The sequence below is a fragment of the Diaporthe citri genome (assembly GCF_014595645.1).
Source record: "Diaporthe citri strain NFHF-8-4 chromosome Unknown scaffold_9, whole genome shotgun sequence".
Lineage (NCBI taxonomy): Eukaryota > Fungi > Ascomycota > Sordariomycetes > Diaporthales > Diaporthaceae > Diaporthe > Diaporthe citri.
Genome location: NW_025064854.1, coordinates 2825034 through 2845433, shown reverse-complemented (window position 1 = coordinate 2845433; position 20400 = coordinate 2825034). Strand labels below are relative to the sequence as shown.

The following is a 20400-nucleotide window of genomic DNA, read 5'->3' as shown; positions in this document are numbered from 1 at the left end:
TTTACGCAATATTCCGATCAATGCGAGTTTTTGTCAAACGCTCGTTTACATACCAACCTCACCTAGGTACCCTGGGATACGACACCAAAAAAGGAAATTGCCCTACCAAGTTTCGTTCAGGAGACCCAGATGTGGCTGTCAAGACATTGTGATCATCTAAAGGCTCAGTGGTAACAACAGCACCGAAGAGTGTCCTACTGGATGATGGATAGATCACATGACTCAACCAGGGCAGTTGCCAAAAATGTAGGTCAACCCTGGGAGTCCCGGGATTTTTCCAATTCTCTCATGCATGTCCTGGAATGTATTTGGACAGTTACTGACACAACAACGAACAATTACAGGACGGACAGCAGCATTCTGCAGATCAGCTGCAACGGCTCACACACAATTCGCATAGAGAAGCCCCTGAATGCGTAGGTTGCATCGGGGCCGCCCCACCAGCTCGCACAAACTCGGACAGAAAGGATCTAAGGGCCATAAAAACAAAACTCCAAGATGGCCGCAAACGGTGTGTGGCGCTGTTAGAGGACGACGGAGACCAGTTCCTCCCCCGGGACATCATTGCAGAGATCCTGACGGAATCAACCATTCAATCACTTCTGCGGGAAAAGGACACAACAAGCGGGATACACCTGAGTGCCATTGTTGGTGATGAGACACGCATCAAGCTTTTCACCATCTTGATTCTAATGAAGAGGACCAAATATCTTCGGCGCATGATTCGGCGAGGTCTCCGGGATAATAACCTTCCCTTATCAAAACGATCCTTGGAAAGCATATTCCCGACGTCGCAAGACAATTCTAGCTTCGTGGACCGTTTCGTCATTCACCAATCCTTGGTGGCTGTGCCTACTTGGGACTTCACTTCTCCCGATATGCAGGAGGGAGAGTACCCGTTGAGGTTCCACAACCTGCCATTTCTCAAGAAGAAAAAGCTTTCAAATGGTGGGCAAGGATTAGTTTGGAAGGTAGAAATCCACCCGGCCCACTTCACGGGAACCCGGACTGGTTCGGTATGTTTGTACATCCAAGAACCTGAGGTTATTTTCCGGAACTAACCTCTCAATTCCAGAGCCGATGGGAATGCTTCCACAGAGGCCCCGAATTCGCTGTGAAGGAATTCTCGAAGGAAGAAGAGTTCAAACGAGAACTTTCTGCCCTAAAGTGCTTCAACCAGTCCAAGACCAAACACAAGCATTTGATCAGGGTTCTAGCAGCCTACTCGCAGGGCAGAAGCCATTTCTTGATCCTACCGCTAGCCAAAGGTAACCTTGTCGAATTCTGGAACCACAACGGTCCTCTGTGCAAGGACCCTATCTGGCTTCTCAGGCAGTGTTACGGTCTCACGGATGGCTTGCGCAGGATACACAAATGCGAGGTTCCAGAAGTCGGACCCTCGTCACATGGGCGGAACTTCCTTCGAGGTCGACATGGCGACATCAAGCCGCCAAACATACTCTGGTTTGTCGACAACTCGACGGGAGAAAACCGGCTAGTCCTCTCCGACTTCACGCTGATGCGCTTCCACGCGCAGGGGAGCGAGACCGACACGCTCGTGGAGAGCGTCGGCAGGACCAGGACTTACCGCGCCCCCGAACTCGATGTGTTGCTGTCACCCGACAGTCGAGTCAGCCAGAAATATGACGTCTGGAGCTTGGGGTGCGTGTTCCTGGAGTTTGTCAGCTGCCACCTCGTCGGCTACAAAGCGACACGGGGCGACGAGAAACACTTCGACGGCGATTCTGGCCAAGGTTACGAGACCTTCGATACCACTCGCGTGGTGGAGGACTTCACCGCCGGCGGAGGGGTTGAGGACAAGTATTTCATCCACAAAAGGGGGAAGCAAGCCGCCGAAGTCAAAGAGTCAGTCAAGGATGTAAGTGTGACGCTCTATATGCCAAGCGTTGATATTAGACTGTACTGATCGTCACTGTTATAGTGGTTTTCTTACCTGCGTGGACTGAAACATTGTCCCACTGCCCTGTCTGATTTCTTGAATCTCATCCAGAAGCATATGCTCGTCATCAACCCGGATGAACGATGGGGCTCGAAGAAAGTTTTTCGCCGCTTGAGACAGATACTAAACCAGAAGTCCAACCCCAAGGGATATTACTGTTCAGCTCGTGCGAGGGATACTTTCCATCCCAGCCCCTTGCTTCGTCTATGGGACGAGTCCTCATACGATCAACGGCTCTTGTATCATCTTAACGACAAGGCGGAACTGCTGACCTACTCCGGCTTGAAATCCAGCGTGGACCGCGCCATATCTGCTCTGCCCGCCTCCATGAAGCAGGACATGGAGTTCTTTGACGTCACATTTCTTTCCCAGTCCTCCGTCTCAGTACATGGTCCCAGCCGCTCTCCGACCACCACAACAGCCGGCACCCACACTGCACCGGAAGACCAAAGGGATACCGTATCGGAGACCTCGTCACTTGCTCATGACCCTAGCTCTACAGAAGCCTCTGTGGACCTTGCGCGTAGTGATATTTCGGACCATCCTCTGCAACCGCCGTTATATCAATTTGAGACGAGAAATCGGGCACCGAAGCTGCTGGGCAAAGCGTCCAGTATAAGCTCCATGCAAGTATCCACAGATTGCATTCAACATGATGTGTCCCAAGACGCACAATTCCTCCGCACTCCCTCAAGATCCCACGGTCCTTCTTCCTCAAGAGCCACCAGCATCTTCACACGCGACCTGCGGAGGTCCGTGTCTAGTTGCACTGGACAGTCCACTCTGGATCCAAACGACTGTTCAGACCAAACACAATCAGACGGGGAAGATTATGTTGCAGAGCCGGAGGCAGAGGCTACAGGGGGTCGAATCGCTGATGACAACCTGCAAGTTGCAAACGGAGGAGAGTCAAGTCACAAGGTTGGAATGGCACAGACGAGCTCCTCACATAAAGACAAATTGGCCATTCGGAGAACTTGGGCATCATTGCGGAGAAGATTCAAAGCTGTTTGGAGGCGGAATGGGCAGCTCGTACGGCGAACGACAGAGGATACGCCATCGTGCAGGGAAGGCCGGGAACGAACGGCCTTTTCTTGATGTATGCACAAGATTGTTCAATGGCGACAATTGACATAGGCTTATTTTGCGAACATCATACATCAGAAATCCGTGTTCTACCGTTCATGTGGCAAGTTCTGGTCTGTTGCTGACTGTTGCAGGATCGTGCTGAAGGGGAACGGCGATGTCCCATCCAACGACATGTTTTATCGGGGCTCGATCGCGAACAACGGGAGAACATTCGATGATTACGGGCCATCTTCAATCTTCTATGATGCAGTAGCGAAGTGGGACCCCTTTCCCCATAGTTGAACCAACGGATGCAGACTTTTGCCACCTTCTTGGACAATCACACCCTCATCTGGCTGGACTCGCGGTTGTGGCACTCGTTGGTCCTCCGGCAGGCTCCATTCCTCCAAAGGCACCCGTCCGACCGAAAACGCCCTGTCTTGGTATTCGCGGAACTTCTTGCCCGCAAGACCCAACTCCGGCGGCGCCGCCGCCGCGTGGTATACCTCGCCCATACGGTACCGCAGCTCGCAAAAATGCCAGGTCGGTCCAGAGGTCGGACGTGTGCGCCGCAGGGTCGGTGCTGATCTCGTCGTCGAGCACGTTGGCTATGGACGCCCAGATGGAGATGTCGACCTGCACGTTGCGAGGCACATGCGGATAGCAGTATACGACAAAGCGCGAAATGGTGCGGGACACGGCCGCGATGCGCGCAGGGTAGACGTCTTTGAGCGTCTCTCGCGGCAGCGGCTGGGCAAAGTACTCGGCTGTCTTTGAGTGGAGGACCTGCAGAATTGCGCCAAGGGGAAGTTTGGGAGAACCATCGTGACTCACAGTATAGATGGCTATCAGGGCTTGGTCAATTCGGGTTCGGGAGGGAAGAGAGACGACACTGGATTGGAATGCTCCTCGTAACCACAGGATGTCGAGTATATATACACAAAATGTGGGAGGTGTGCCGGTGCGGGCTTCCCAATCCATGAAATTTCAACACAGGAAGGTTTCATAAGCGTAATCAACTTGCAGCCTTAGTCGTTTTCTTGCTACATTGTGTCTAATTGTCTCGGGCAACAGGTACTAAGAGGCCACATATTCCGCCCATGATCGGAGGCCGAGGTGGTGTGCGCTACAACATATGGATCATGACCACTCATTGCACCCAGATCTCCCGCTAGAGGCTGCATAGATCTGTCATTGTGCGAGAATATACCAGACGAGATCTACCGGGAGTAAAACCCTCCGATGAAGCGAGGTACCACGACAGAGTTCGGCACCCAATCAAGTATCCGACAGCTCAAGCCAAGCTGCGGAAGACGAATATCGTCCATTTTATCAGAGCTGATGATGCTTGTGGCTAAGACAATACTTGTGGGTTCGGTCTCACGGCATCTCACAGTTTCTGGATGTCCGTCAGGGAATGGCTCCACTGGCATCCCTCTACATCATGTTTCGATATTCAAGGAGGACAATCAATCTTAGCAACGGCTGTTGTGAGAATTTCTTGTTTCATGTTTTTGAAAAGAAAAGTAGCCCTCTAGATTTCCACGTTACATTCTCTCCTTATTGAGCTGAGTGTACGACGGCTGCATTAGTCCGATACGGCTACACCTAGGTAGACGCCTTGCATTCATATGCACCTCCAGAATAGGCCAAGAGCAGACTCCGCTGAGCACAACCCGCAAAACCCACCCCATCAGGAAAGCCAAAGTCAGGCCAACAACACGTCCTGGCCATTTAATCCTCCCATTAACTTATATACTACCAATTTCATTCCCGGCCCGTACATGAAGAATCTCTGCCAATGTTTACACTCTGCTGAAGACCATTAGAGAGACACCTAGTAGATGAGCCCGCTCAACGCCGTCCGTTGCCACCGTTAGTACTTGTGTCGCATGAGTACGAATGGTCCTCGTCACCCACGTCCTTGATGTACGCCCTGAAGAGATCGCTGTAATGGTCCCACCACAGGGAAGTCCACGAGATTCTCGTCCGTACTGGGAGAAACCCAGCATCGTGCTGGCTTTTACTTCCCTCGTAGTACTGTGCCAGTGTAAACCAAATCGCTTCCCCGAGATCGAGTTGCTGCTTTGCCAACTTGGAGTTGATCGTTGTGGTGGCGCATTTCCTTTTGAGGGCCGAGAACTTGATCATGGGGAGCAAAAGCGAGTCGCTGAAGCAGTCGTTCCAAGACCCCAACAGGAAACCGCCGATAAAACGGCCCATGGGTCTGAGGGGCAGCCGCGCGAGGTCCGCCAAGTCTGTGGCATGCACGCTTCCGAATCTTTGGGTGTCCTCGTCATCTGGAGCTAGGAATAGCTGCATCGCTCTGACGTAGATGAGGAGCACCTTGAGTACCTGGACATGGTCGTGATCGAGTGATAAGCAACGGCTGAGTCGGGTCCTAGCCGTGATGGTCTTTCCCCATGAATGTAGACAGTCGACTAGGATCCGCTGATCGTCCAGATATTCTGGCAACTTGGCGGATGTACCGTTAAGACAGATAGACCAACAGCAAGCTAATTTCCAATCCTCGAGCCTCTGAGCGAAGGCGTTCCAGGATGTCTGGAATGTTTTCGTAGGAGCATCCGGCTGGGGGAGTTCTCCCAGTGCTGGACGTGGTATCGGGACTGTCCTCTGGAACCTCCGTTTGAACAGCATCGGCTGCTCCAGGAGACACATGGCTGCAAGTCGAATGTGAACCGCTTCGGTCTCTGCGATTGCCAGATCATCTTTGTGCAGAGCCGTGAGACCGAACCTCTCAGATTTTCCGCTTTGAGCATGTGCGATAACGGCGTCACCGAGAACTGAGAAGCAGGCGACCTGCAAGTGGCAGCTACCTATGAGGTTGCCCTGCATCAACTCGAAGGACGCCATGGCTCCGGTGGTGAGGAGTAAAGTCCGGGGTGACAAGGAAGCGCCCTCGGAGCCCAGCCGCTCGCGCAGGCGCGACAAGGCGGTGGAGTAATACCGAACAGCTTTCGCGTGGACCGCATCCGCCGGGGAAGACGTGGCTAGTGGAATCAAGGACTGCTCGTCGCAGCCTGCAATAGACCGAGCCGCTGAGGAGAGCGAGAGCGCCCCCAAGCTCATGCAGATAGGATAGAAGACATCATCGCTGAAGCTTTCCCTCGGAATGACCTGGGCGAATGTCTCAGAATTGGAGATGCCGATCGGATCGTACCTTTGGAAGGCGTTGTAATAGGCGGTTCGGAGACTGTCGGCCTCGGTCCACATAGGCACGGGTGCTGGTAGGAGCGTCTGCTGCAGCTGCAGCTGCATGGGCTTGGGTTGGATTGTAGGTGCCGCATACTCGCATATGCGGCCTAGTCTTACACACCCCTTGCAGTAGGGCTTGCGCTCGTCACAGCGTACCCGACGTCTTGGGTGATGTCAGTGGATACACAGTTTTCTTGGGTACCTAAAGGTTACACTACCTCTTACAGGTGACATCCAGTCCGGACTTTCGGGTGGAAAGCACGTTTTGACTTTGGCTGCGGTCTTGCTTCAAACTGTGAATATGACATGATGATTCAATGCTGGGTAATCGGGAGGATGACAATTGCATCAGTCGTGATATTATGAGATATTATAATGGTTCCTGGTTGCTTAAGTAAGTATGTTTGGAGTCTTCCGTAATGTTTAAAAAAGGAAGCCTTTCTTAGGCAGACCACGATAACCACGATACTGATGATGTTGGATGCTTAGTAACTATGTGAACGGAAGGCTTGGGTGCACCGCGCTAATGCGGCCGTCGTACAATTGAGCCAATAGAGGAGAAATGTAACATGGAAGCCTGGAGACTACGGATTTTGCCGTCAGATGCGTGAGAGTACCAAGTGGTACCGGTGTGGAGTTTGCCTGCCGGATCCGAAATTCAATCATTCGGAGGGACCCGAGATTCATGGACCATTGCATCCGGGGATGGCTCCAGAATAGAACCTGGCTTACTCGAGGATAAAGCTTATATGTAGCTAAACAAAGTATTTAGTATGTAGACAACTCGTCACATCAAATCTAAGTCTTCCAAGCGTTCTATTCTCCTCAGCAAGGGCAGAAAGGAGGGCACAGGAGGATTTGAGTGACAGGTATTCTGCTCATTTCTCAGGGTCGAAGAAGTATGGCGGACGTCCCTGTTTCTTTACGTCGGGCTCCGGCTCCATTATTTCCTTTTTGTGGTATTCCCAGAGCCTAGAGGTTGGAGTGGTTTGTCGGTTTGTCTCCATGGCTGCAGTCAAAAAGACCTCGTCAAAAGGCTCGCCGGATTCCTTTTTTGCTAACTCCCTTCGAATTTTGATCTCTTCGATTCTTTCTGGCCAGTCGTACGCGTTGATGACGTCCTTTGTGCCCGGACGTGGTCCTTCGGGGACCTCGTGCCGATTTCTGAAGATGTGGTGCTTGACCCTGGCATCGTAAGGGTGTCAGCGCCACCTGTTGTCTGGTGTGATCTCGATGGGAAACGGACATTGATTGTGGTCTGGGCCTTGCGACAATAGGTATCGTAGCACGTCTTCGAATTGCCTTTTTGTGGGGGGTGCGATGGTGATGCCAGTGCGTCCTCCACGGCCGCTGTGCAAGTATATGCCATTGCACTGTCCCTCAGATCAGAAAAGCACGAACTCTTGATGAACGCATTATTGCTCATCTCTTCTTCGCTCTCACCACGATCAAAAAGAATAACGCCGCCAAAAATCTGCGTCTCTGCCCAGTATCCAACAACGTCTGCCAGGCCATTTGGATACCGGGACGAGTCCACATACCTGCCATTCCAGAACAGCGTGGGCAGAGGCAGAACTTTCCGGTCAAGAGATTTTTCCGGAAGGCTTTCAAGCTTTTCAGCAAGAAATTCCTCATGCTCCCAATGTTTATGGACTCCGCCATCCATCTGATATAGATGGACGGCGATATCGTGACAAGCACTGGTAACTAGTTCAAGAAGCCGCAACTTCCATGCTATAGATGCTGGCAAGGTTTCTTGATATGCTTGCAGAATCTGCATTCATGTCATCAGATAGTGGAAATCGATGAACCTCTCTCTGACGTACTGACCTTGGGCCCCAAAACTGGGTCGAGCACGTTGAAGTCTGTGCGAAATGCTCTCGCCTTCTCTTTAGACCCGGGACATAGCTCCTCATGGTCTGAGACGGCCAAGCCATCTCTAACGTAATGGTCGGTGGCGTAGACGTCACTGGTAGGCTGTCCGTCAATGATTTGAGCACAGGTGAATTCCGTGATTGGCGCGGAGAGGAAATTTATCAGCGCTCGGCGTAATGGCTGGAGATGCTCGATTCCGAGATGCTCTAATGATTGCATGGCGCAAAGTATATTTGGGACACCCAAGGTGAGAGCTGCAGGCGAACGAGGTGTTGAGTGGTAGTTAAGTGAGGTTTGCTTGTGAAATTAGTAATGGCTGAAGAGAGAACTTGGGATGGCTGGGGAAAAGTGGAGGGTTGATCTTGGCTTGGCGAAGTTCGCATCGGATTAGTGCCAACAGGTTGTTGGCATTACTTTTAGTAAGAAGTGGATTAAACTTCGAGCCTTCTAATATCATCATGCAATTCCAGGTCCATTACACAGTGAGTTGGTTATTGCAGAGCGACTTAACAGGCCTTAGAATAGAGTTAACCTGGCCCCAATTCCGTTATGCATTCAGGTTGTCGAAGCTTTTTACGCCATCAATGCGGTACTGGCACGCAATCGGCCGGGAAAAAGGAAAAGCGAAATAGACGCCTTGTACCAAACACGCTATCAGAAACAGTGTTGTCTCCTTAGGGGTCTTTTCTTCCATGAGATTGCGGTACCGCCCTTCGTTGCGTTCATAGCGAGAGGCGATTTTCCTTCCACACCTGTGGAAAACAACACTAAGCTACTCATTGATTGGGACGCCTGGAAAGGACAGAGTGGGAATTAGGTCGAGGCCCAACTAATTGGTGGAACTATGCAGGCTGAACCATTCCTCACGAAGACATACACTGTAAACTCACCCCATTCATTCAAGCAACACTTTAGCCCTAACGTTTGGTGTCCGTAGAATATCATACCCCACATTGTTAGGCAGAAGGAGTCAGAGTTCGATATCACTGCTCAGGTTGCCGAAAGTTTTGTGCTGCAGCTTTCAACTTAGTAGGACCCGGTCTCTTTGCCCGTGTTGATACCGCGGTCACTAATAACAGTCCAATCTTCGACCTCGAACTTCTAAAAGGAAGCTCAAATCTGCGAGCCCCCAACCTCAGGGCGGATTTCCATCCCGAGTCACGCACAAGACATGTCGGTCTTCTGATGGTGTCCAGCCCGGCGACGTGAGGAGGCAAGCACTCAAGAACATCCGCCGAGTTGAAAAGTGATCATCGTGGAGCATTAAGTTGGGAAACACGAAGAAAAGGGCTACGATCATTGACACTTTGCAAGTACAGGCTTTCTAGGAGCGCAATGATTGGCTTTTGCACCGGCGTACATGGCGATGGGAATCAGGTCTTCTTTGCTAGTTTGGGGCAGCACGGTTAGCTGAGTGAATTCCCTGGCTGACTGGGTAAAGTAAACAGGGTGGAGCCCGGAACTCAACGCCACCCCACTGTGTGACTATAACAACATGAATAAATGCCAGGCCTTGCCACGCTGCCATGCCAGACATGCATGGCAAGTCCCGCAGCAGTCTGTTTGGTGGGAATAGATCTAGACCCGGGCGACTGGACAGCCAATTCGGAAGATGACAGGGTGCCCGCCCAGCAATATAGCGTGTCTTGGCACCCTCCCTTCACACGGAGTGACACCCGTTGCGAGATGAAAATCGGCCGGATTGGGACCTGAGTTGGCATCTCCGCAATGCCTCCCCGTACGGCCCCACCACTGTGCTCTCGGGGTTTGTCCGCAAAGGGATCTATCTCCAAAGGGGCCCGTCGCGAGGTATAGGCATCTGATTATATATCTACTTGGGCAAGACTGGCCTTCGCTCCAAGCCACGCATCCATGGTCACCCTATGCTTAACCGGTTTTGTTCCACCCCATATGCCAGACTGAGGGGTCTAAACCTTAATTACAATCATTCCATTCTTGGCCCTGCACGATGAAGGCCTCACTGTTCTCTCTTTTCACTATTCTCGCCGGCACGTCGAGCGCCCAGGTCCAGGGGAAGGCGTTCGGTTTTGCTGCGGGCACTACTGGAGGTGGCTCAGCCGCGCCTCAGATTCCATCGAGCATTGCTCAGTGAGTGTAGACGGTGTTCAAGCCACTCCACTACAATTAGAGGCTAACATTCCCCAGACTCAAGGAATGGCTCACCGACAGCACAGCGCGGACCATCATGATCGACCGTACCTGGGACTTCCGCAATACCGAGGGCACAACCAGCGGCAAATGCTGCAGTGACAACCGGACGACCAAGTGTCCCGGCGGTACCTCCAAGGGCCAGGCCTGGATCCAGGACACGTGCGATGCTGCCAGCGGCACCTGGGTAGACTGCACATATGACAATGCAGCCAAGACACCCATTGACGTGGACAGCAACAAGAGCATCGTCGGCGTCGGCACCAAGGGTGTCATCATTGGCAAGGGTCTGCGTGTCCGTGGAGGCAAGAGTAACGTCATTATCCAGAACATCCATATCACCAACCTCAACCCGCAGTACGTCTGGGGCGGCGACGCCATCACCCTCGATGGTTCCGACAAGGTCTGGATCGACCATTGCAAGATCTCCCTGATCGGCCGCCAGTTCATCGTGTCCGGCTGGGGCGCCGCTGGGAAGGTCACCATATCTAACACCGAGTTCGACGGCAAGTCGGAGTGGTCGGCCGGCTGCAACGGCAAGCACTACTGGACAGCCCTCCTGATCGGCGCCAAGGACTACTACACCTTCTCGGGCAACTGGCTGCACGATGTGTCTGGCCGCGCGCCGCACATGGGCACCACAAACACGGCGGGCAGCGAGAACCTCTTCCACGGCGTCAACAACTACTTCCAGAACGTCGGCGGCCACGCCTTCGACATCGACGGGAACACCTGGGTCCTGCTCGAGGGCAACTACTTCGACACCGTCACCACCCCCATCACTCCGGCCAGCCTGACCAACGGTGGAAACATCTACGTCGTCAACACCGTGGCCGAGGCATCAGCCTGCACTTCCCCTCTGGGTTACATCTGCGAGTGGAACCGTGCCCAGAACTCTGGTACCGTCAACACTCTCACCAGCTCTGCTGCACTCTCCAAGCTGGGCGGCTTCAAGTCCTCGCTCATCGGCCACATCGGCGTGGCAGATGTCCCTGCAAAGGTCAAGGCCAATGCTGGTGTTGGCCGGACGACCAGCACCAATGCTTAGGCAGTCATTACATAGTTACCTTTGGATTCGAGACCTCCCATGCATGAAGCACAAACAGGACGTCACAAACATGCGAGACTCGTTCTGACGACGTCCACACAATTTTTGGACATTCAGTTGTATTTAATTTTCCAATATGTACATAAATACATCGCGGCTGTCGCCGCTTTTGCACTTCACATATTTACGATGAACGGTCCACCTCAGAGCTGTCCCTCACTTCAGTCAAACTAACTTGTAGAACTGTCAAGAACATCAACACAGATCGGTTGGATGTGAAGTGGGATCACTAACATTTAAAGATGTGTGCTACGTTCCGATGGTATCTGAACTCGAATCCCCTGTCTTTCAGCGGCCGGAAACGTGTCTTTAGAATGTGTCACACGAAAATAAGAGGGAAAAGAAGGCTCTGATTCTCTCAGGAAGTACGTACAGAGGGGGGCCCTCTGGGCCCCATTTATATACCCAATTCAGCCCAATAATAGTCCCATTTTTCTCGTGACAGAATGCAATCATACAAGTGTGTGTGAAAATTGGGCTGGGGAGGGGGGGGGTCATCATGAAGAGGAGAACGCAAAAAGGCCTGGGGCATCTCAGAGCCAGTAGCTGTACAAGAGATGTACCTGTTGTAATAGACACAACTTTCAAGAATTAAATCCTGCTTTGAGGAGCAAATCATAAAGAGAAGCCTCCAAGGTTGAATTCTTGATTGATGTCTCCTTGGTCTAAAGCTTCATTCAAGATTGATAGCACTGATGCAAATTTCAGGACCCCTCGATGGTGCCTTATCACTTACTGAACAGACTTTCTTTCAGTAGTGACTGGGTGCTTTCATTGTGTTTCCTCAGTCTGCCCAATTATTCAGGCTGACATCCATTCCACAAATTTACAAAGCCAGTGGACCTGCTCACAACAACGGAGACCACCAGGCAGCTCCATCCCTCGCATCGATCTGATCAATGCTCGCTTTTCAGCCAGTTTCCCCATCAGAAGAAAAGCTTACCTCTTGTTCATTTCTGTCATTTTGCCTCTTCGATGAGAACATTCTCACCGTCCTTCCAGTCAAATCCAGGCAGGCGGCAAGTGACCAGGTAATACGGCCTACGGTTCCGAGTTAACACATCGCCATCATAAGCAAAATGCCATCCAAAAGGAAGGGCCGCAAGAGCCGAAAGGCTGCGAAGCAGCAAAAAGTCCATCAAGCCCACAAGCACCGCGAGGCGCGCCAAGCACGACGTGACCGCAGGAGTCGACGAGACACTGAAGCCGCGAGTGTCGCATTGGCTGACGTGGGCTTCCATCGTTTCCCACACCTCCCGCTCGAGCTCAGAGAAATGGTCTGGGACGAATGCATCCCATCGCGCTTGGTCTTCCATGGCCTAGAGCCCTCCGGCGGTATTGATACCGGTATACTGCACACAACCAGCGACGGCCGCCTATAATTTCCCAGGTTTGCCGCGAGGCTCGTGGATTTGTCTTGCGCCACGGTTCTCGAATCACAATCGGAACATGGGGTATCAGGTCAGGGCGTCGTCGTGGGGACGCACATAAGCTGCGCGGATTGAGGGAAAAGGCATGGTTTGATACCAGAAGGGACACCCTTCTGTTATGTGAATCACTATTCAGGCGATCTGCATATCGATCGGCCAGCTGGTTGGATATCAGCAACGATGCTGTAGCGGCCATCAAAACTTTAGGTCGTCTTGCTTGTCTGTACAGAGGAGGAGAGCGCATCCCCGATGAGTACACAATCGACATGCTTGGCTTGGAATGGCTACAGAAAGCAGAGGTGGCGTATATCGTCAAGAAGCATCACGTCGTGGCAACCCCTTCGGCGGTTATCGCAAGCGGTCTGTTCGGCCTCTTTGGTGAGAGCAGAGCCATCTTGGTCGATCTCGGTGACACAGAAACATCTGATACCCCTAGAAGGCCACGGACGGGTCTTACCTCCACGGCCATCTCTTCCGGAGACAAACCGCCCACCATGAGCTTTCACAATGTCACGAAGCTTCCCCTCTTGCTTCGAACGCGAATTCCTAAATCTTCCTGGACAGCATGGGTTTCCGAGAATTTTAGGAGGTGCTGCGAAGACAGCCCAAAGTCCCGGATGCTCGCCTTGGTGATCTTGTTCCCTGATTATAATATGCACACAGCAGGTTGCAAGAGCAACCAAGGACGATGGTCTCACTGTACCGGAAGCTGTCCTCCCTCAGTCTAAACGCCGGTGACTCCTGTTCTCAGGGGCCCGGGCGAATTTGGACACCACTTATAATCACTGGCAGGGCAAAGGAGCGGAAAGTGGTGGCATGAAAGGACATGGCATGTATTTCTGAGGCTAAAACGTTTGAGTCGTAATACTACTAGCTCATTGGTTGTTGAGTGCCCAGAAAAACTACCGGGTGATCCTGTTGGACGATTTTATACCGACAACCCGGAGGGCTGGCATGAGACCAGTACGGAGTAGACTAGAGACTGTCATCGCCATCATGAGCATGACAAATTGGACATCTATGACGGAGGATATTACACCACAATGAAAAACAACAGAACGCTTATATTAGTCAAAGGGGCACATTCTGCTCCAACCCTTATAAGGTGCTGGGGTGGTATCCAGTCAGGCACATTGCCTTTAACCCCCTTGGGGTTGTTTGCAAACTAACACAGGAGCAGATCCATGTGGGATGTATGTCTCATAGTGCATCAGGAGGTGCTCCGTGCCGTAATATGCTACGATGTGGTTGCACACGACGAACTTGTCCTAGTGTTGCGTCTGCAATCGATACATTGATCTGTCAGATGTTGCATGTAAATGTCTGTCTCTCTCTCACACGAATATCCCCACATTCGTCCAAAGCCTGGACCTCTTTCTCTACTCAGATTGCCGTCGGACAGGTTCGGCCGGAGTAGGAGGATGCCTTCCCGCTGCAGGACTTTCCCGGTCGCAGATCACATCGTCCATGTCCTCATCAATGAGCCCCTGGGTGAAATGTCCATGAGAAGCGTCATGAAGGCCCTGACCAGCGTCATAACAACCACCACAGAGGTGGTGATCCGGGCAGGAGGGGCAGGAGTAGGCCATAGAGATGATTTCACAGCACTCGGCGCACCACACGGGCAACTGCTCTGCCTGGCTTGCTTGCAAGTGCTTGCTTCCGAGATCGGTCACGACTGTCACATCCCACCTCCTGTCTTTGCTGGCCCCAAGTCTCTCACCGGAACCTGGGTTGATTGTATAGCAGGTGATGCCCAGGATGAAAGCTGGAGGAAGGACGCTTAGAGGCTGATCTGAGGACGTAGCACCTGAATTAAGGTTTTGCATAGAGGCGGAGAAACTAATGAAACCTCAAGGAAGTGCCTTCCCGTTTACTTCAAAGTTAAGATCATAGACTAAGCGTGGACCGTTTAAGACGTCTTTTGCTTCACCAATTTGTATTGATGGACGAAAGCTTTGGCATGTGTGTTCTTATTGTTCGCACGCTAGCAGTTGCTAGTGGTTGGGATTAACAACAAGCCGGAAAAGCAGCTGCCTTCTCGTGGAGTTTTTGTACATAGCCACTTAAGAGCCTCCCTGTTTCTGGTTAGTAATTTGCGGACGCTTCTTTGCGGATACTAAATACCAACCTCGCTAAGTAGAAATTGCGCGGTAATACTTTCAACCCAGGCTGAGGGCTTCACTCCTCGTTTATACCGCCTTAAAACCTGCATCCTTAGCGCGGATTAACTGAATAGCGTCCTTGGGTGAGGCCTGGAGTGGCCAGCCATGGCAATACTTAATGCGATAGTTAAGGGCCAATTGGTGTCGTAGTTTGTCAGGAGTGCGTGTTGGATGTTGAAAGGCTTTCCTGCCTCTGAAGCGAGTCCTTGCAATTTGCCCATATGCTCGTTCACGACGTGAGCAAGGTATGGATTGTAATAACTTCCTTTAGAGCATATGATAGCGAAGTCTTTGCCTAGTGTAAATAGACAAAGGCATAATTCTTCAAAGGTTCGAAGGGCGGGACCATGTGACTGTTTGTATAACGCTTGGAGGTGTGCAATGGTCAGCGTTATACCTGAACAAGGGTCTTCCCCCCCCAGTCGAAGGCTTTTCGGATTTCCATCTTCATCTAAAGGGCGCCGCTCGGGGTTGACTTCGCTCTTGGCCTGTTCCCACTTGTCGAGAAAATTTACAATTGCTTCGGACGACCGGTCAGGTGCTAATTCCTTGCGTTCCTTGCGTAGGAGAACCTAGGCTGCATCGTTCAGGGTATGGCTACCACACAGCGCACCTATAGACGGATCAGCACAGACAAAACACGTCAGAACTGGAAGGGGTCAACTTAGCATAATACCAACAGGCCAGTCCGGGCTGTCATTGGACTTACAGCCGTCATATTTCCCTCGCTCATCGAAATAAACAGTCTGGACCTGGGGGTTCTGGACTCCAATGTTTGTCAGAGCATCTCGTGTCAGCACGCCCATCACCTGACGAGATTAATTGGAATGGTGGTATACTCTTCCTTCTTTTCATGTTCGGAATGGTTCAGCTTCCTTGCCCTGAATTGGTACAGCATCTTCTTGCGACACAGTACGCCGCCGAAGCTCGAGCAGCCACACATTGAGACAGGGACCTGAACACCTTGAACGACGACGAGGAGACTGATAGCATGTACGAGGATAATCACGAGAGCCCACATAGCATGAGCCACCTTCGCGATGCCGACAGTGTCAACAACGTCGACAATGGCCCTTCCGCGGTCTAGCAAGAGGAGAGTTACAATGAATCATCTGCCCATAGTCAGCAATGGTAATACAGTTCATGCGTTTCGCCCTGTGGACAAGGGCAATTCATACCGGCCTGGAGACATGAGCGAGTTGAACAATGCCTACCAGGGAAAGAGGGGTTTTCGGACAGCATAGCATCAGTATGTCAATTACCTAGCAATACGAACTGTACTTGCTTGCTAAGAGCCTTGGAGCGATATCCATTCTTGACACAGGAGGCCGCTATTTTGGGATCTGTGAACACCTGAAATGGGTCAACGTAATCCTTTCTTGACTTTAGATGGCTTCTTTCACAGGTGAGACTTTGATCCATCTGCAGCACAAAGCTCGTGAAGAAAAAGGTGAAAGTTCTCCTGGACGCACGACTGGCCGGCCACTGTAGTAAAGTGTGCTCATCCAGAAGGCTACTGGCTTGAAAAGCCTTGAAATTCAGTCAATATTCAATCTTTGGGATTCTTAGTGGACATGTTCTGTAGAGTTGAGGAAAAGATTGCCTCTTGCTTGCTTCTGCAACTTTGATACCAACGTCGTTCCACGGAAACCGCTGATTCACGGCAGTCTCACGGCCCAAGGACAAGTGAATGGACGGAGCTGCTGTTGATGTGTTTGTGCTTCACCTAGCTTCCCATGAGTGAAGCTGGCACATCGGAACTCAGCTCGATACAAAATAATGCTATTTCCAAACTACAAGCAAACTACACACCTTTCAACCCTGGGTCGTCTCGATCCCTTCCCATGACCGCCATCGTCAATTTGCGACAACATCAACGCTTGCTCTGCATCCCGACATCACGCACACCTGCTCAGTCCGTCTCTCGATTCATTCTCACCCTCGCAAACAAGATGAAAGCCGATCATACCACACTTCTCCTTGCAGTGCAGCTGCTCTTTATTGCTTACGTTCTTTCCCTGACCAACATGGCGGCCAATCGCACAACCCTTCTCTGGGCAGTGGAGGTGCTCTGTGTCGCTGAGTTTCTTTCCCAGGGCCTTGTGCTTTACCTGGAGAGGATGATTGGCATTCTCGTGCGGGGAAATCTCGCGTGGAGCATTCAAGGCAGCATACTGAGCACAATTGTTGGAGTCATTCTCCCATTCATGGTCAATCTGCACTTCATCCGCTGTTTCCTCGAAGAATTACAGCCAGAAGCGGAAACCATCGACTTCACTGTTATCCAAAGGAGGCACATTGCAATTGCGATCCTGTGCATTTTGCTACTGGCCTTGGGCCTCCTCTTGGGAACCGGGCGTTACTTACGGACAAGTAGGCCCCCCGGCTTGGAGGACCGCCGTCGCAGGCTTGAAGAGTTGTGGAACACGGTTTCGGCACTCTTTGATGCTGCCATAGGCCTTCTACTCGCCTTGAGATCTCACCAAATCTTTTGGGAGATTCTAGTCGTTGTTTCCCAGTCACGAAACATCCTGGAAGCCAGTCTGGATCAATCAGGCATTTCGGAGCGCATGAATCAGATCTCTAAAGGCCGTGTACTATTGGGCTGGCTCTTGGAGTTACAAACTGCTCATACGACAAGAATTTTAGAGAACGTCTTTGTCAACTGGGTTCTTGATGCACTGGATAATCTAGAGTAGGGTAAGCCCCCCCCCCCTTTTCCTCTAGGCAGTGTTCCCGCCCTTGTATCACATACTATTTGTTGACCTTCACACCTGTTGCACTGGGCATATTTTCTGACCTTCAATTTAATAGATCCCGGACTTGACATCCATAGGGCAGGTCGGGGAAACTTGTCCCATGGAGGACTGAATTGGTCGCCGGTGGAGTTTGGAATACGGAAGCCCACGGGCGGTGATGACGTGTCTTGAGCAACCCCCCCCCCAAAAAAAAAGAATCCGGGAGGTTGGGATTTATGTTCGCAGCGACGCCTGTCCTTGCTCTGTTGACAAAGGTCATAGTCCCTTAGAGGCTAGATTGAGAGACAAGGACTCCGAGGCATCCTCTAGGAAGACGAGATCGCTCAGCGCGAGGCCGAGGCTACCCGCGACGAGGAGAGGCTAAGATCTGTGTCGGGTGCTTTCGCGGGCTAGGGTCGAGTTTGGCATGATAGATTACGTTCTGGGACAGGCTAATACTTCTATACCAATGCAGACGGAGTACAGGCATCTGAAGACATAAGTGACTTCTTTCCGAAATCCTTGCTTCTTGATCGCCCTTGCAGTCGCGGAGCAGCACTTCAAGGGTCAATTCGACTTTTACCTAGGTAATATGACGATAGCTTTTAAATCTCCGTATACATAAACACGCCATCTTCCTGCCATGGCTTGGTACGTATTTCATGGCGTTTCGGGCCACGTATGTGAATTGCTTGCTAGCACTCCCGAGCTCTATGTCTATGCTTAGAGACGGAGGAAGACACTAATCGACCGGTCAACTAAGCGATAGTCCACAAACTTATACCATTCTCTGGACCATCAACGAACGCTCGTTATCTCATGCAATACCCGAACAGCCGTCGGCCTATGGTCGTATCCAGATATGACCGGCATCGTCAATCTCCACATCATCTTGGGGACCAACCAACCGCTAATCCAGTGCGAATGCTTTAGTGATGCATCCATTTAGAGACTTGATTCTAGAGCAGTATGTGAACATCAATATGCCATGAGCTGAGATACGGCTTGGTTTATGATTGGGAAATAGAAGCAGAGTAAACACACCTTAGTAGTCCGTCGAGGAGGCTGCCTCGATACTAAAGTTTGTAGCGTCCTACAATGTTGACGGACAACCTGTTGACGAGGTTTCCTGGCGCGACCAGGAGTCTAGGCTACGGATGGTTTGCTAGAGTAGATAGTAGAATAAGGAATTTTTTTGGCTATAAATTTACCAGCACCCACCTTTGCAAACCGGCTTCATCTATGCCAAGTGGCTCATCCGGTCCATTCAACACGAAACATTTTCCATTCATCTGCCACCGTACATAAATCATCACCAGGCTACAATGCATTCCATTCTCAAGACTATCCTTCTGGGTGCTGCCCTCGCCGCAACGACCCCTATCTTCCACAACACCACCCTCAACCAGCGAAGCACCGTGAGCTTCCCACCAAACTCGATCAACGGTACCCACCCGACCAACAGCACCGAGCGGTTCGGCCCAGGCGACGACAGGGCCTGGCAGGTGATCGAGGAAGTGATCGCAAGGCTCTACGGCCACCCGAAATACGGCAATGTGACCGCGCCGACCAACGGGACCGCACCGACCAACGGGACCGCACCGACCAACGGGACCGCACCGGCCAACGGAACCGTACCGGCGAGCGGAGCCCGACCGGGCAGCTTCGCCCAAGAGTGGCCGTGGTCTAGGTGCAACCCCGACGCCTACAAGGATTGCGTGTCCAGCGGCGGCGAGTTTTGCGAGGGCAAGCTGGAGAAGTACGTCCGGTGCCGCATCGACTACAGGGTCTTCAGGCTTATAGGAATTCAGCGCCCGGAAGAAGCCATCGTGTTCGGCGACGGCGAGGCCCTCCTCGACGGCAAGGTTATCCGCAACATCAAGGACAGCGCATGGAACGACGATGCCTAGAACGGCGGTTGCCGGCTCGCGGGTCGCCAGACAGGAAAGCCAGTGCCCTCACGCCTGTGCGCCGTGAGCCTTCGACTCTGCCGTCTGCCCTCCTGGTTTATGGTGTGTTTGGGTGAATGCCACTATGGGTGCGCGACTGGACAGCATTGACCACGAGTCGATCTGGGACGTGATCTTGGCATTACAAGTTAGTTACCGATGTTTGAGGAGGGAAAGTAGCTGGACGGATAACGTTGGATATTTGAATGTTCGCTCTTAGATTGTGCGGCAGGGATCTTGGATGGCAGAGGTTTCCGATCAAGCACAGTCTTTATCTAGCTAGACTATGACAATCCCATGCATATGAAAAACGATCACCGCGTAAGCTCTTCAATTTTGAGTAAGCAATAGATGAATGTGGTCATGAATTGCCACCGTGATAATACATGCGTGCATGGGGATGACACGGAAAAAAATCAAACCTTCAGACACATGGCACTTGCTACTTACCCAAACCAGCGCTGAGCAGGGTCATGCAAACTCCACGGTCGGGCTTTCGGGGGATATTATGCTAACGTTAATCAAAAACCATCACTCTTTCTGGATCAACGTTGATGGTGTCCAGACATTCAGAAATCTGCGAAATCAGGTGTCCTCTTGGCAACATGCTTTGCAGTTTGAGCGCCCATTCAGTCGACCTCAGAGTGACACTCCAAACATTTCACAGCCTACAGGAGGTCTTTTGACGGGCAAATACCGTAGCCGCATTTTCACCAAGTTCC

The 20400-nt window shown here is 51.7% G+C and overlaps 7 protein-coding genes across 7 annotated transcripts; 5 read left to right on the top strand and 2 right to left on the bottom strand.

Moving 5' to 3' along the window:
• Window positions 1-217: 217 nt before the first annotated feature.
• On the top strand, window positions 218-3331 carry INS49_015877 (uncharacterized protein; the record flags this gene model as incomplete). The annotated part of the gene is made up of 6 exons (XM_043176555.1): window positions 218-246; window positions 345-416; window positions 464-1016; window positions 1076-1879; window positions 1943-2712; window positions 3181-3331. The coding sequence occupies 6 exons, from the start codon at window positions 218-220 to the stop codon at window positions 3329-3331; spliced, it is 2379 nt and encodes a 792-aa protein (XP_043020010.1).
• A 45-nt stretch (window positions 3332-3376) lies between these two features.
• On the bottom strand, window positions 3377-6552 carry INS49_015876 (uncharacterized protein; the record flags this gene model as incomplete). The annotated part of the gene is made up of 3 exons (XM_043176554.1): window positions 3377-3873; window positions 4912-6407; window positions 6470-6552. The coding sequence occupies 3 exons, from the start codon at window positions 6550-6552 to the stop codon at window positions 3377-3379; spliced, it is 2076 nt and encodes a 691-aa protein (XP_043020009.1).
• A 570-nt stretch (window positions 6553-7122) lies between these two features.
• INS49_015875 (uncharacterized protein) lies at window positions 7123-8338 on the bottom strand (the record flags this gene model as incomplete). Its single annotated transcript, XM_043176553.1, has 3 exons — window positions 7123-7422; window positions 7491-8018; window positions 8075-8338. 3 exons carry the CDS (start codon window positions 8336-8338, stop codon window positions 7123-7125), a joined length of 1092 nt encoding a protein of 363 aa, XP_043020008.1.
• A 1750-nt stretch (window positions 8339-10088) lies between these two features.
• INS49_015874 (uncharacterized protein) lies at window positions 10089-11336 on the top strand (the record flags this gene model as incomplete). The annotated part of the gene is made up of 2 exons (XM_043176552.1): window positions 10089-10228; window positions 10286-11336. 2 exons carry the CDS (start codon window positions 10089-10091, stop codon window positions 11334-11336), a joined length of 1191 nt encoding a protein of 396 aa, XP_043020007.1.
• A 1139-nt stretch (window positions 11337-12475) lies between these two features.
• Window positions 12476-12778, top strand: INS49_015873 (uncharacterized protein; the record flags this gene model as incomplete). The annotated part of the gene is made up of 1 exon (XM_043176551.1): window positions 12476-12778. One exon carries the CDS (start codon window positions 12476-12478, stop codon window positions 12776-12778), a length of 303 nt encoding a protein of 100 aa, XP_043020006.1.
• Window positions 12779-17018: 4240 nt separating this feature from the next.
• INS49_015872 (uncharacterized protein) lies at window positions 17019-17690 on the top strand (the record flags this gene model as incomplete). Its single annotated transcript, XM_043176550.1, has 1 exon — window positions 17019-17690. The coding sequence occupies one exon, from the start codon at window positions 17019-17021 to the stop codon at window positions 17688-17690; it is 672 nt and encodes a 223-aa protein (XP_043020005.1).
• Window positions 17691-19054: 1364 nt separating this feature from the next.
• Window positions 19055-19639, top strand: INS49_015871 (uncharacterized protein; the record flags this gene model as incomplete). The annotated part of the gene is made up of 1 exon (XM_043176549.1): window positions 19055-19639. One exon carries the CDS (start codon window positions 19055-19057, stop codon window positions 19637-19639), a length of 585 nt encoding a protein of 194 aa, XP_043020004.1.
• Between the last annotated feature and the right edge of the window lie 761 nt (window positions 19640-20400).